The sequence below is a fragment of the Sus scrofa genome, chromosome 13 (genome assembly GCF_054392235.1).
Source record: "Sus scrofa isolate SSC_HxYL_T2T_F1_AM1 chromosome 13, Sscrofa_HxYL_maternal_Yorkshire_Landrace_v2.0, whole genome shotgun sequence".
Lineage (NCBI taxonomy): Eukaryota > Metazoa > Chordata > Mammalia > Artiodactyla > Suidae > Sus > Sus scrofa.
This window is the reverse complement of record NC_139395.1, coordinates 161028350-161042786: the sequence shown is the minus strand read 5'-3', so window position 1 is coordinate 161042786 and position 14437 is coordinate 161028350. Positions and strand designations below refer to the sequence as shown.

The following is a 14437-nucleotide window of genomic DNA, read 5'->3' as shown; positions in this document are numbered from 1 at the left end:
AATAAAAGACCTAATTCTTGTCCCAAAGTTCCACACTTCAATTTTCTCCACTATATGTACACAAGAAGGAGAGCTTAAATGGAATCATTTCTCAATTCTCTTCCAAATCTGAAATTCTACTTCTACTTTTTACAGTAAGTATAGGGGTGTACAGTTTCCTTCAACAATATAGCACTGGAGTTCCCATCATGGCGCAGTGGTTAATGAACCCAACTAGTATCCATGAGGACTTGGGTTCGATCCATGGCCTCACTCAGTGGGTTAAGGATCCCGCGTTGCTGTGAGTTGTGGTATAGGTCACAGACATGGCTCAGCTCGGATTCTGAGTTGCTACGGCTACAGCTCCAATTCAACCCCTAGCCTGGGAAAGTCTGTATACTGCGAATGCAGCCCTAAAAAGACAAAAAGACAAACAAACGAACAAAATAATACATATATATATATATATAGAGAGAGAGAGAGAGAGAGAGCACTGATCATAATTATAATTTATTTGAAGTTGACTCTTTGATCAGAAACACAATCCCCATGGGAAATGTGTCATGGTGTCATTTTCAGATGTTTGGGCCAGATTTAAAGATTACTTGAATATGAAACTTCAGTATTCAAGACAAATGGTTTTAATACCAGGTTTGAAGTGGCACAGGCAATGATCAGAAAAGACAGAATTCACAATGCAAAAATGCAAAGTTTATTTTCTTAAATAAAATACTATATTCATATCTATACAAATAATTATTACAACCATTAAAATGTTACATTTACCAATAAAAATTTCAAAACTTTAAACAAGAGCATGGTTCAGAATATTCACACCCTAATACAATGTATTTGTAAAAAGATGTCAAAATAAACAGGACCTATTCTTATTTACAACTGTAGGACAATCCTGATCATATTATACATATCTGCTCTGGATTCCATTACAAAACAAATTAGTTCCCATCAGAATTATAAACCAGGTGATTTACAGTAATAGGACACAGTGCACAGCCAACATTGCTGGCATGTGAATAGATACAAATATTACATACACGATTGAAAGCACTACAGTTCAATTTTTTTCTGGTGACTCTGCCCTACAATAAGCTTCTCACCCAGTGTATCTATAAATAATTTGTAAAGATAAGTATGTTCTCAGATTTTTCCACCCACTTTTACTGAAATGAATATATATGTGTATATATGTGTGTGTATATGTATGTGTGTGTGTGTGTGTGTGTGTATACACACATATATATATCTCCTGTTGAAAGTGGAAGCAAATCTTTTCTTCACAGTAACACAACTGCAGCATTTAAGCAACACTGTCTGGTCCCTTTCTTCTTGGAAGATCAACAGTTCAACTTCCCCAAAACTTCCCAATATAGTCAAGTCCAGTGCCTCAATGACCTCACAGATGAAAAATGGTTCTAAGACTTCGGGGATAGGGGAACAGAGGTCCAGAAGAGTGAAGAGGGGATTTATACGGAGTAAACTTTAAGTTCCTATGACATAGTATGGTATGTAGCTGTACACACAGCTGCACCAAAAAAAAAAAAAAAAAAAAAAAAAAGATTTAATGATCCTTTTTTAAGTGTTAAATTACAGCTAAAGATTATCTTCCTATGTCTCATGAAATCTCTAGTGACAAAATTAAGCAGTTGCCCAAAATAACACCAATTTGGATATTATCCCCAATAATTTCAACCCAGGCTGGCTCATGTTTATGAAGATCTGAACGCACACCTGGGCCAGAAAAAGACTACAGGTGATGAGGTTTGTGCAAATCTAGAAATAAGGATGTTGAATGACCACCACACACAAGCTCTGAGTTTAAAAGGAGTTTTGAGTCTAACTACTAAGTTTTGTACAAGATTGGCATCAAAGATGGCTCAGAGAATGATAAGGCAACAGTGAGAAACATCAGCTGTACTTGTCGTCTAGGTGTTTGGTTACACAGCATGCACCACCCCGACCGGTCCTTTGCTGTAACAGAGGAGTGGGCGAGCAGTCTGTTCCAATGGCTGGTCCGAGGACCAGAGGCACAGTTGCAGGTAAAGTGCAGTCTCAGGGTAGAGGCATGCAGGCACTACTAGAAGCTCATGTCCAAGAAGGTCCTCAACACTTCTTCCCAGAACACCTGTATTGCCCCAATCTGAACTTGATGTCCCCCACAGACTCTAGTAGAAACACTCTTAGGCTCACACAGGAAGTAGAGGATGCAAGGAGAATAGGGTTAAGTTAAAAAAAAAAAAAAAAAAAAAAAGGACCCTTTTCTGTTAAACTCTGGGAAAGAAGAAATGGTATCATCCAAAAAGGTATCTGAGAAGAAACTAATTTACTAATTTCTGGCCTTTAATTTGCATATAGATATCATAAAATCATCACATTATCATTGCCCTCTGGAAATACACAGCCATAGGTGATTATCTCTGGGTAAAGGCAGGATATATAGAGACAACAGAAGTAGAACAATGACTTCCAGTTTCCTAAGGATATCAACCCAAAGCCATCTGATTTCGGTACCACCATTGCCCTTTCTTTACTCCTCCATGGGGGAAAAACAAAAAACAAAAAACAAAACTCACCAATACAAGGAAAAGAACTATATGGCACATTAAATATTTTCAGTCAATCTTGAACTACTTTTGTTTTGAGAAACTCTCGTTTCCCCTTAATAGAATAGGAAATACAGGGGTTCCCAAGGCCAGGCATCGGAACTGTGAATCCCTAGCACACACCAATCCAGGAGATGCCCTGCCCAATCAGTGTCTCAGGGTAGAGGAATAATCCTCCCGCTAAGGAAATGACCAGGTTCCCTGCCACCTATTTGACATGGAACAGACAGAAGAAACTAAGAGCCTAGGTACTTACATATCAAAGGAAGGATAAAGCTAAGAAGATGGATGTTAGTGAGTCATTACACTTCCTCAAATTTTTAGAACTTTACTCCCATTAAAATGTATTTAAAAAAAAAAAAAACCTATTTCCACAGTTTATTGGCGTATCTTAGCCACTCCATGAAATGGCTACAGTTAGAAGGCAAGAGCAAGGTAAATGAATTATCTTTAAAATGTTTAAGCAGTTTTGCATATTAAGAATGCTGACTTTGTAATCTAATCAAAATGATACAAAGAACTTATTTATAAAGCAGAAACAAACTCACAGATTTCAAAACCAATCTTATGGTTACCATAGGTGAAACCATTGGGCGGAAGGAGGAATTGGGAGGATGGAATAATATATACACACTTCTGTACAAAATAGATGATTAATAAGAACCTACCATATAGCACAGGAAAATTTACTCAATAGTTTGTAATAACCTATACGTGGGAAAAAATGGGTATATTTATATATATAACTGATTCACTTTACTGTACACCTGAAACTAATACAACATTGTAAGCCAACTATACTCCAATAAATTTTTTAAAAAGAATATAATTTTGAAAAATGACCACTTAATTTTTCCAAGTCACTGTGTTGCTTTAACAAGGAGTGAGAACATCACCACTATTTTAAAAACTTACATAAGGAAAAAACATTTGGAAAATGAATGCTTGGAAGTGTTTTGATCATTTTTTGATCTTGCTACAAAATAAACTTTAATACATGTAAACTAAAAAAAAACAAAAACAAGACAAAAAAAAAAGAAGGCTGATTTTAAAAAACGGATCCTCATCACAGTTCACCCTGATATGGGACTGAAAATTGCTGCAAAAAAATGTCCTCCTCGTTCTTCTCTTTCCACAGTTCTGATACATTAAATTTTATAAAGCATGAACATTCTGGAATTTACACTCCTTGCTTAGACAAAGGGTGCCTTCTCTGGTACACCCCAAAAATAAATTTCCTGGAGCAGTATAAAACATCCCCAGACAACTGGTATGTATCAAAAAAAGGAATGACATCAAAGTTGACTTTTTATCCATGATTGACACATTAAAAGTTTTTGCATGATGAGAAATCTGACACTTTTCACCTCAACAGAAGTTACTATGTTGAGGAGTTCCCTTGTGGGCAGCAGGTTAATGATCTGGCAGTTATCACTTCAGCGGCTCGAGTCAACTGCGGTGGTTGTGAGTTCAATCCCTGCCCTGGGAATTTCCACATGCCTTGAGCATGGCCACCCCCCCCCTTTTTAAGTTAACTATGTTAAATATTTAGAGGAATCAACCACTTTCTGAAACTAATTCTATGTGATCAATAACACTATAAGAGAGAGAAATTACTTGATCAATGACTCTCACTTATGACTCATGCGTAAGTTTGTGTATTTCCTCTAGAAACAACAAATTTATTTGTAGAAATGGTTTTACCTTCTATAATCATATATTAGCAAACCATGAATAATGGTAAATTTACTCTAACCAAAATTGACTATGCACTCCTTTGGCAAAAAATTATACCCAGAGATCAATAGATATTAAATAATAAATTTTCTCCCTCAAATCATGTAGCTCTAATGACCAATATTTAATACTGCTGGTAAATCTCATACACTCAGTCTTATAAATCCAATAAGATTACTGTGATCTGAACACTTTCAGAATTGAGTTCATATATAAAATAATCTCTTACGACATGTGTGTGAGATAATTAAAGCTAGATGTAAGTAGGGGCCAAATTATCTGCATATGGTCCTTCTTTCCTCAGATGGTCAAATAAGCCTTACTGAGGGAAAGAGACTCATTTGGGAGTCTCATTTGGGAAGCATTATATTCTTGCAATGAAATCTGTGAGGAATGTAAATAGTATCTCTGAACAGAACTGAGCAAGAAAAAAATGCAACTGATGCAACAGAGAAATATCTGCAAGTACCACACTGGAGTCCTTTCCCCTGCAATTTTCAAATCGAGCTTTTCCTTAGCCCGTTACCTTCATTCCAATTCTAACAGTCTCTAGTTCTAACAGTCCCTAGTTCTTCAGAACTCGCCCACCGTGGGGATATATCTGTGTGCAGCGTTCAAAGGGGAGAGCAGACACAAAGAGGAGAAGCTGAGAGGTGAGAAACCAAGAGGGATGTGGAGGAAGAACCAATAGCCCAATACATTGAAAACTGTCCTTGAAAAGGGCTGCCTGGACCTTTCAAGTACAAAGAAAAACTTGAATGTTAAAGCTTAAAACTCAGTTAAGATAATTTTGTGTGTGTTATAAACCTCATTTTTTTCCTCAATTAAACTTTTTTTTTTTTTTTTTTTTGGCTGCACCCACAGTATGCAGAAGTTCCCAGGCCAAGGATCGAACCCGAGCCACAGCAGCGACCTGAGCCACAGCAGTGCCAATGCCAGATCCATAACCCACTGAGCCGCCGGAAAGTCCTCAAATACTTTACTGTGTTTAACTGTTGTTGTGTTTAAGTAAATTATTCATAAAGCTCTCCTATTACTCCCCATTACCATTTTGAATGGAGAAAATAGAGACATTTTTCTTGTTTTCAATATTTTTTTTTGCCCCGGGAGGCTGCTTCAGCCAGCTGCCGAGAGAGATATAGGAAAGTTTGGTGAGAACAGTTGAAGAGGCACAGACGACCCTTTTGCTGAGTCTTTAATAGAGGTATTCACTGAAGTTAACTGCTCTAACCAAGAATTAGGAGGTTCGTTTTTAAGGAGAAAAAAACTAAAATGCTGGTCTCTGGGTTCACTTTGTTAGCAGAGCAGATAGAACAGTTTATATCTCCCACTCCATCCCATTTTTGGCAGAATATAACAACAACAGAATGTAATGGGTTTGAGAATATAAGTACATATAATCATTTTCTTAGTTCTTAGTAAGGTTTTCAAAATTCAATAGGTGAATTTTGAATATAATTGTTTTAAATTTATTATTAACTTCAGTGGGGTTTAAAAAAACCCCAACATCAAGTTCTTCTACACTTCAGCAGGTCGCAGGTCCCAATTTCCCATTTTCAGATGACAGGCCTGTTTTCAAAGAGCCAGTTTATACTTTAAAATCTATGTCTGAGTACACACATACTCACACACATATAAAGAATTCTTTGAAGCACCATTTCACATCTACCATCAGGAGAAATAATTAATAAATTCATCTTCTCATTATAATTCTATTATGAAGGATAATAATGCAATATACAATGCCATATTTTAAATATAAATATCAGTAAATGAAAATACTGACAGAGCTCAAGGCTCTGTTCAGAAATATTTAAAAAGTAAGGCTCAAATAATTGTGTGGATTCAAACACACTATTTTCTGATCAGTCCCTAATGATTAAACAAATGTAAAAGAACTTATTTCAAGAGCAAATAGAACAAAGAATACTAAAACAAAACTCGATGAATGAAATGACAATCTTTAACTGAACACATACAAAATTTGACAATACAACTGCTTTTATCCTTATGGCCTGATGCAAAATGCAAGTACAAAACAGAGAACATCTGTGTACTTTGCTTTTCAGCGTTCCACTTTAAGGCTACTTGTTTAAGGAAGACCTTTGCTTTACAGAATCTTGGCACATTAAAGGATAACATGACTCCCCAACTCAGAGAACAAGACATGAAATTCAGACAATTTAGGAATTGTTATAAGTAAGAAAGAAGCCTCTACCTAAACCAAACCTTGGGAATAAAGGTTGATTAAATAACTCATTGATTTGCTAATGGCTTGATTTTAATTATGGGCATTCATTCTACGTCAACTCAACACCTGCTGTGGGTAAGAAACTGATCTAAATGCTGACACAGGCCAGCATTTGGTTATGAGCCACAGTGTTGTATCGAACCGTCTGTATTTTTTGGAGTGCAACTCAACTATCTAGTTTACAAAATCATCAACAATCAAGTTTAAAATCTAGGTTCCTCCCTACTACCCAGTATATGCTTAGATGATCTCCCCTGACTTCCAGCCGATTAATATCTAGGGAATAATCAGATCAGAAATCAAACTTTAAAATGTAAATCTGCTTGGAAATTTAAAATTTTTTTTCCAGTTAAAATTGAAAGATAGATAATTTGCTTTTGACCACCCAGTATTCACATCATTTCTGACATGGCTTCCCTACATTCAGAAAATAACCTAATATTGATTATACAAACACATGGGGATACACTCACACAATCTCTTTCTTCTCGTGCATGTATATGTGAATGCACACACAAACACATTTGTAATCTCACCCGTTACATTTATCTTCAATCAATCAGGATTTAAACAGCTGAACTGCAATCATGACCTAAAATATGGCTTATGTTGTGGGCAGGTCTGTTTGAGGACTGCTTGGAAGAGTCAGAAGCAGAGGAGTTTGCTATTGTAAGCAAAGGTGACATTGCTGAGCCATCAGGAAGAGCTGTAGCTATTTCTGGAAACAATGATGTCATATTAAAGTTGGATAAGTGAGAGTTGGTCATGTGCATTGGGGGCATATCAGGCAGAAGAGGAAAACTTGGTTGAGCAAAACCAACAGGTCTGGGAGGAGACAAAATTGACCCAAATCGGTTATTTAAACTTCCACTGTTTACCTTCTCTGTGCTAGGATTTGAGAACATCTGATTAGAAAAATAGGGGATCGAAATATCATTGGACAGGGTGGGATGAGCAGGAGAGTAAGGAGGATAGAAGGAGGGGAGGGTATTTTGAGGATCTACAGGGATGAGGGCTGGAGTTCGAGTGGCACTAGGCTGAGTAACCTGTGGAATGAAAGAAGTATTAGCATTTATTGGTGGATTCATGCCACCCTCGGGAATAAAAGGAAAGCCAAAATTCTGTGAGAGTGTATGCTGGTCAGGCGCAGCATTATCATTAGGTACTTGTGGGCTCTCGGGCATGAAGCGAACAATGCTCCCTCTCTTTTCCGCAGGGGGTTGCTGGCGTCCAAGAATCATACTGCCACTGGTGGCCAGAGGAAGATGGGGAAGACTTGGATCAAAGACGTTACTATGTCTTTGGTTTCCAGAGCGGGTCCTTTCAGGTTGACGAATTTTGGAACCACTGCTGTCTTGTAAGGGATGCCTTGATCGCTGGGGGACTGAAGAATTAGTCTGCCGTACCGGAGGCCCTTGGTCAGCATTTCCATGAGACACAGACGGATGCGGCAAAGCTGGCCTTGCAACCCCATGCATGTTGGTTGTGACGGGAGGATTCATGTGGCCCTTGGTGCCATGACTGTCAGTAATCCTCATGGAATTGGATTTCTGTACCGAAACATTGGGGCTTGTGTTTCGACCTTGAATATCTCCTGAGGAAGAAGAACTTGAAAAAGGAATAGTCAAGGTGCTGTTCCTGGTGTTAATTGCACCTAGGGACATGTCACAACTCTCCCTGTTCTGACTCTCACTCTCTCTTCTAATGTGGACACTTTCATGAGCTGGGGGACAATTATATTCGATTGCAGAGGAAGGGCCACACTGTGTATTCCTCTGATGTTCCGAGAGTGATCTCTGACTCCCAATGACCTGATCACCAACGTGAGGGGCAAGTAAACTCTGCATGAAACTTTGGTGACATGTATTTTCACTGTCCCTTGGTGGGAGAGCATTTCCTGTTGGGATGCTCTGAACTGGTGGATAGGGTAATCTCTTTTGGCGGTCAATTGGTGGCGGACCAGGGTTTTGACCTATTCGAAAAGCCTGGGATTGCATACCCCTCAAGGATGATACAGGGTTCCCAATTTCATTATTTCTTGAAGACTGTACTTCAAAATTACTCTGGGGCTGCTGACTGGCTCCACTTGGTTTAAATGTCTGACAGTCAGAGAGGCGGATATCTGAGGCAACACTGTGGTCCACACGACCCTGCATATTATGAATGGCCAAACTTTTATTTCTAGGAACATCAAGGTAGCTTCTCATCTCAAGCTGATCTGAAACTCTGGAACCCTGAATTGATATACCCATTCTCTGCTCTGAATTAGAAGATGTCTTTCCAATAAGTGCCTCTGCGGAGTAACTTGAAACTCTGTTTCTCTCTGGCCTGTGTGGCGTACAGGTCATGTCTGAAGGTCTCGTCACAATACTCGGTTGGGACACCATTTGCTGCTCTATGCCCCTCGAGGTCAAAAGCCTCTGCATTGGATTATGCCCAGATACATGTTCAGAAGAAACCCCTGAACCTTGCTGCCGGCTTCCCACATCCTGCTGCGGGTGCATAATATCTTGATTGAGATGGTTCTGGGGATGGTTATGATGGTTCCGGCTAGTTGAGGGGTTTTCACAACTCTTCTCTGGCTGGGAGCTTCCAAAGTGTTGCTGCATCTGCTGCTGCATCTGCTGATGGTGGGGGTGTGGTTGACTGCTCTTGGGTCGGGCCTGGTCAGTTCCATGGTGCTTGGGTTGTAAAGAAAGCTGAGAGGCCTGGGTGCCCTGAACAAGATTCCTCTTTTTCTGCATCTGAACTTCCTGTTGCAGAGTTCTCTGTTGGTGGACGTTATGGGGCTGAGAGTGGACAGAGCTTTCTGCATGTGGCACATGATGCTGCAGTTGATATAAGTGATGCCTCTCTCGGAGCTGCCCTGCCTGCTGCTGCTGCTGCTGCTGCTGCTGCTGCTGCTGCTGCTGCTGCTGCTGCTGCTGCTGCTTTAAGTAGAGATGGTTGCTATGCAGGTGAGGCACCCCTTGAGCTGGAACATGCTGCTGCAAGGCCTGGAGATGTTGGTTGGCCTGAGTTTGCTGCTGTTCAGCAACAGAAGGCTGAGAACTGCACTGAACCTCAGTTTGCCTCAATGCAGGGGCCACAAAGTTGTTACTTGGTGGAAATAATCGTGTAAGGCCATCTCCATGTGCTGGGTTGCTCAGAGACACAGACACGACTGGGTTTGAAGAGTTAGGGGGGATCTGACCGACCATCATTTGAGTTTGATCGGAAATGCTATCTGGAGTCCGGCTCATCAGGGACAGACCTTCAAGCCGGAGGGGGGCTGGCTGACAGTGCTTCTGACGTTTAGCTGAAGACAGTAAAAGGTCATCTTGGACAGCACGCTTAGCAGAGTCTTTACGGCTTTCATGACTTGGCTTCAAGAGTGGCTCTGGAATCTGTGGATTTGATATGGTACCAGCCAACGTATTTAGCTGTTCTTGAGAGTATTCGGTCATCAGAGATGGTCCGGGAGGCTGGCTGCCATAGGAGCTAGAAGAAACTGTCAGATTAACTGTTACAGGAACAGCTGTTTGCTCTGAAGTCTGAGATAAACCCGTGCAGCTGACCAGAGGATGGCTGATGCTGCTCTGATGAATAAGATTGTTCACACTTAAACTGGTGATGCTTGGTGGCTGAGAAGCTGAAACCTGTAAAGAAGTATTTGATGTTTTGATTCCTACGGAACAACTTGGTTTTTCAAGGGGCCTATCCACAGTGGCTTCAATCGAATCCTGAGAATTAAATTCATTGGCTGTTGCTTCTGTCCGTCCTGGGCCATTCTCTTTAGATGTCTGTGTTTTGAAAGTCTGGTCTCCCTCTATTGAGGATGCTTCGGAAGGCTTTGAAGTAACTTCCCTTATATCAGCCTGGGTGCCAGCCCTTCCCTTCTCAAGGTTCTCCTGCTCAAAAATAGCTCTGGCTGCAAGAGCGACTATGTCAGTTTGCTCTACAAAAGTACAGCCGTCACACGTATTAGTCGTTGCACTGCTGGCAACATCCTCTCTGGTTGTTTCAGGAAGCATGGATGCAACTGAGAAACTACGACTACTACCAGAGCTAGTCGACATGGGAGAGTCAGCCTGCCTGCTGGTGAGCAAAGACCCGTTGACAACCTCCTGATCGGGAATGCAGGGAGGATGCGGGCCTGGGTCTCTATCGTCACTGCTCATCAGTAACAGCTCCTGCTTGGGATGTAAATCAACACTTGAATCCACGATTTTAGAATTTTCTGAAGCAAAGTCAGGATGGTCCACCTGGACTGAAAGAGAGGATTTTTGAGGATCTTTTTCTTTAGCAAGACCAGACAGCAATGCAGTTAAACCCTGCCCCTTTAAGAGACCTGTGGCTGGAACTGTATCTGATGAATCCTGCTCAACTCTGCAAGGTTCGGCAATGATTTCTACCTCAGAAACACAGCCAGTGCTTGCAGTGCTCGTGGTAGATGACAAATCAGAAACCTGAGAAACCAAAATGTGGGGATCCTTTGCAGACGAAATCAACACATTGGCTGATGTACAGGATTTGGTAGCATCTGGCAATGCCAAACTAGTTGGTGGCTTATCCTGAGATGTCTCTCGTTGCAAAACAGGGAGAGAATCTTTGGATTTTGCTGGGGCCATTGTAAAATGTTCACTTGTGACAGAGTCTTGGGAGGGAAGGCCAGACTCTTCTGCTGACCTAGATTTGGGTACAGATTCAGGCATCACTGATTCGGAATTCAGAATGTCCAAAGAATGTGAACCAGAAACACTTACACTGTCGACCTGCGACACTGTGACAGATGGTAACACAACAGGGAGGCCGTCCAGAAGGCCATCATGACATGACGGCTCTGCAGGGCCTTCGGTGCTGGGGCAGTCTAACTTGCCTGCATCTCCAACTGCATTCAGGGGGCAGGCTGACTTGTTAGCAGCTGAGTGTTTCTTGACACCCGGCTTCTTGTTTAACCTTTTTGACCTTCCGTTAGGCAAACAAGCTACAGTGTTCATTGAGGGAGTGGTCACGAGATTATAAGTACTGGGTTGTGTGACTAAACTATCTGTTGTCAGAGGAGGTGCTACAGTCGTTGTTAACGAAACACAGCTAGCTGGGGTGGTTTGACTGTTTGCAGCAGTTTGAGGATTGCCAGGCTGGCTAACAGGCAGTTGTACACAGCTTTGCCCAGCCATCTGTGATATGCTTTGATTGAGGCTGGCCAAAGCGCCAAATGTATTCAGGGCAACATTGGTGTTTGGATCTTCGCTGGTGGTGGGTTGAATAATTTGCATAGGGGCTTGACTTGTAGTTCCTGATGAAGACATCACGGGCTGCAAAGCAAAGAGCTGTCCATTTAGGGAAATGGTTTGAGGCTGCTGTTGGTTCGACATGGTAACAGAAAAAGTTGGTGTTGAATTAGACGTTGATAAAGATGAAGATCTTGGTAGTATGTGGACAAGATGCTTTCCTCCAAAAGTCTGTGGGGTTGAAACATTTTGCACAGAGCTATTAGACCCTATTATAGCAGTGGCTCCATTGACAGGGAGTCGAACAGAACCAGGAGGTGGAGCTGAAAGGAGTGGCAAAGGATTCTGGTTAGCTGCCTGTATGATTACTATCTGCTGACCTACTGTTTGGTTGGGAACCTCTGCCCTCATCACTGCTGGGCATGGGGTGGTGCTGGGTGGCTGAAGAATGATAACATTTTGATTAGCTGGAGCTGCGTTAACAGTCGACCCAACTGGCTGTGCCATCTGAATCACCTGCATTGCTGAATTCAATGGAAGAATATTTTTTGGAGGCTGAGATTTAACTTGTGGCTGAGCAATCAGTGGCTGCATAGGTAAAGATGGATAAGAAGGCAAGGTTACAACTACTTGCTCAACTGGTTGCCCATCTGCAGGACAGGAATTATTCAAGTTGATGCCTGTAGCCATATGTCTACTGTGGTTGGTTGTCGTGGGGCTAGTACCAGACTCATTTAATACCGGAGTCACAGCAGAAGACGGTGTCTGGCTTAAGGGCTGAATAGTGTTTCCTGCCAGTTGCAAAGTAGTCCACGTCGTCTGTGTGTTTCCAGCTGAGGAAATTCGGGTAAGGCTATTAATGTTTTTCAAATCTGAAGCACTAACAGCTGAGGAAGGCAAAGAACAAGAAAGAGTCCAACCATTGTCCATAGGGTTTGCAGAAAGGGTGCTTACAGCAGTGGTGGTCTTCCCTCCCCCAGGGGCAGATGGGACCACCACTGCAGTAACACTTGTCACGTCTGCACCCTTGCCAGTGTTTGCTGGACGAGAATCACCTGCAGATCTGGGAGGCTGGGAGCAGACGGTGGTGGTCACGGAAACAACGAAGATTGTTTGAAACTCACTTCTGCAGTCCTGTATGCTCAGGCAGGACTTGCTTCCATGGTGTCCTTTAGTGGCAGCTGCTGAGCAGGTAGAGGAGATGCTCGTGGCACAAGGGACCATTTTCTTCAGTACTTTGGGGCTCTCTTGCCCGCTCTTATTTTCAGAAGAATTTTGATCATTTAGACATGTGAGCAGTGAACGATGCTGGGGTGGTTCAGGCCCAACGGGAACAGCGATCAGTGAGCCGCTGGAGGCAACAAGCACGCTTGGTTCGCTTTCGGAGGTGGAAAGCTCGAGAATGTTTTGAGCAGAAATGGTAGCAGGAAGACAAAGAGGAACAGGCTGGTTGGCAGCCAATGCAGAAACTGTGGTCTGATGCCATGGCTTGTTTTCAGAAGGGTAAACTCCAGAAATAGACACAGGAGTCACAAGATTGCAAGTCCTCTGCACCGGCACCACATTGGCAGTTTGCTTTTGTAAATTATGACCAACATTAAAGGTTATCCCCTGAACAGCTGTTCCCTGGCTGTTCCCACCAGGCTGACTCCCATTGGAATAAACAATGATATTTTTTTGAACCTGGTCACTGGGAATAACAACAGAGACCTTTGAGTTTTTAAGATTTCCTTTCCAGTGGATTGTAGGGTCGTCGTATAAACATATGTCATTGGCTTTTAGTAATTCAATATATCGGCCATTTTCTTTTTGAATTTCTTCCAGTTGTTTCCGTAGCTTTTTTATTTCTTCAGCTACAATATCAAAAACAAAAAGGAAAATATTACCTCTAAATGTCAATATTTAGAATAATTTAAGAAAGTGCTATATTTAAACTACTGGATTCTAATATTAGCATTCTGAATACTTCAACTGAGAATCTCCAGCTCTTTTCTAAGGCAAGTTCTTTCTTCTTTTTAGAATGGCATCTCAAACCTCTAATCCAATCCTTTGAAAAGTATGCATCTTTAAAGGTTAATTCAAAGGTCAAAAATGACTCAAAATTCCCAAATTCAAAAATTCCCAATAGGGAGCTACACAAGTGAGGCAAGGAAATACATACTGATATAACATTTACATGCTAAGAAAATAATACTGAACAGCAATACAATAGCATTTAAATGTTACAACAGGAGTGCCCGTTGTGGCTCAGCAGAAACGAAACTGACTAGTATCCATGAAGGTACGGGATTGATCCCTGGCCTTGCTCAGTAGGTTAAGGATCCGGTGTTGCCATGAGCTGTGGTGTAGGTCACAGACATGGCTCAGATCCTGTGTTGCTGTGCTGTGGTATAGGCTGGCAGCCATAGCTCCAATTCAATCCCTAGCCTGGGAACTTTCACATGCCACGGATGTAGCCCTAAAAAGAAAAAAAAAAGAGAGAGAGAGAGAGAGAGATAGGAATTCCCAGTGTAGCTCACCAGTAACAAACCCAACTAGTATCCATGAGGACATGGGTTCAATCCCTGGCATTGCTCAGTGGGTTAAACAATCTGGCATTGCCATGAGCTGTAGTGTACGTCCCAGATGCAGCTTAG

At 41.6% G+C, this 14437-nt stretch overlaps 1 protein-coding gene across 10 annotated transcripts in view; it reads right to left on the bottom strand.

Moving 5' to 3' along the window:
• Window positions 1-473: 473 nt before the first annotated feature.
• Window positions 474-14437, bottom strand: part of USF3 (upstream transcription factor family member 3) — a 56881-nt gene continuing 42917 nt past the window's right edge. For 9 of the 10 annotated variants that reach the window (XM_084986784.1, XM_013982422.3, XM_005670202.4 and 6 more), the window contains one exon: window positions 669-13654. In XM_084986784.1, coding sequence (XP_084842910.1) covers window positions 7155-13654 — 6500 coding nt within the window. In that variant the 3' untranslated portion in view covers window positions 669-7154. 10 annotated transcript variants of the gene reach the window in all.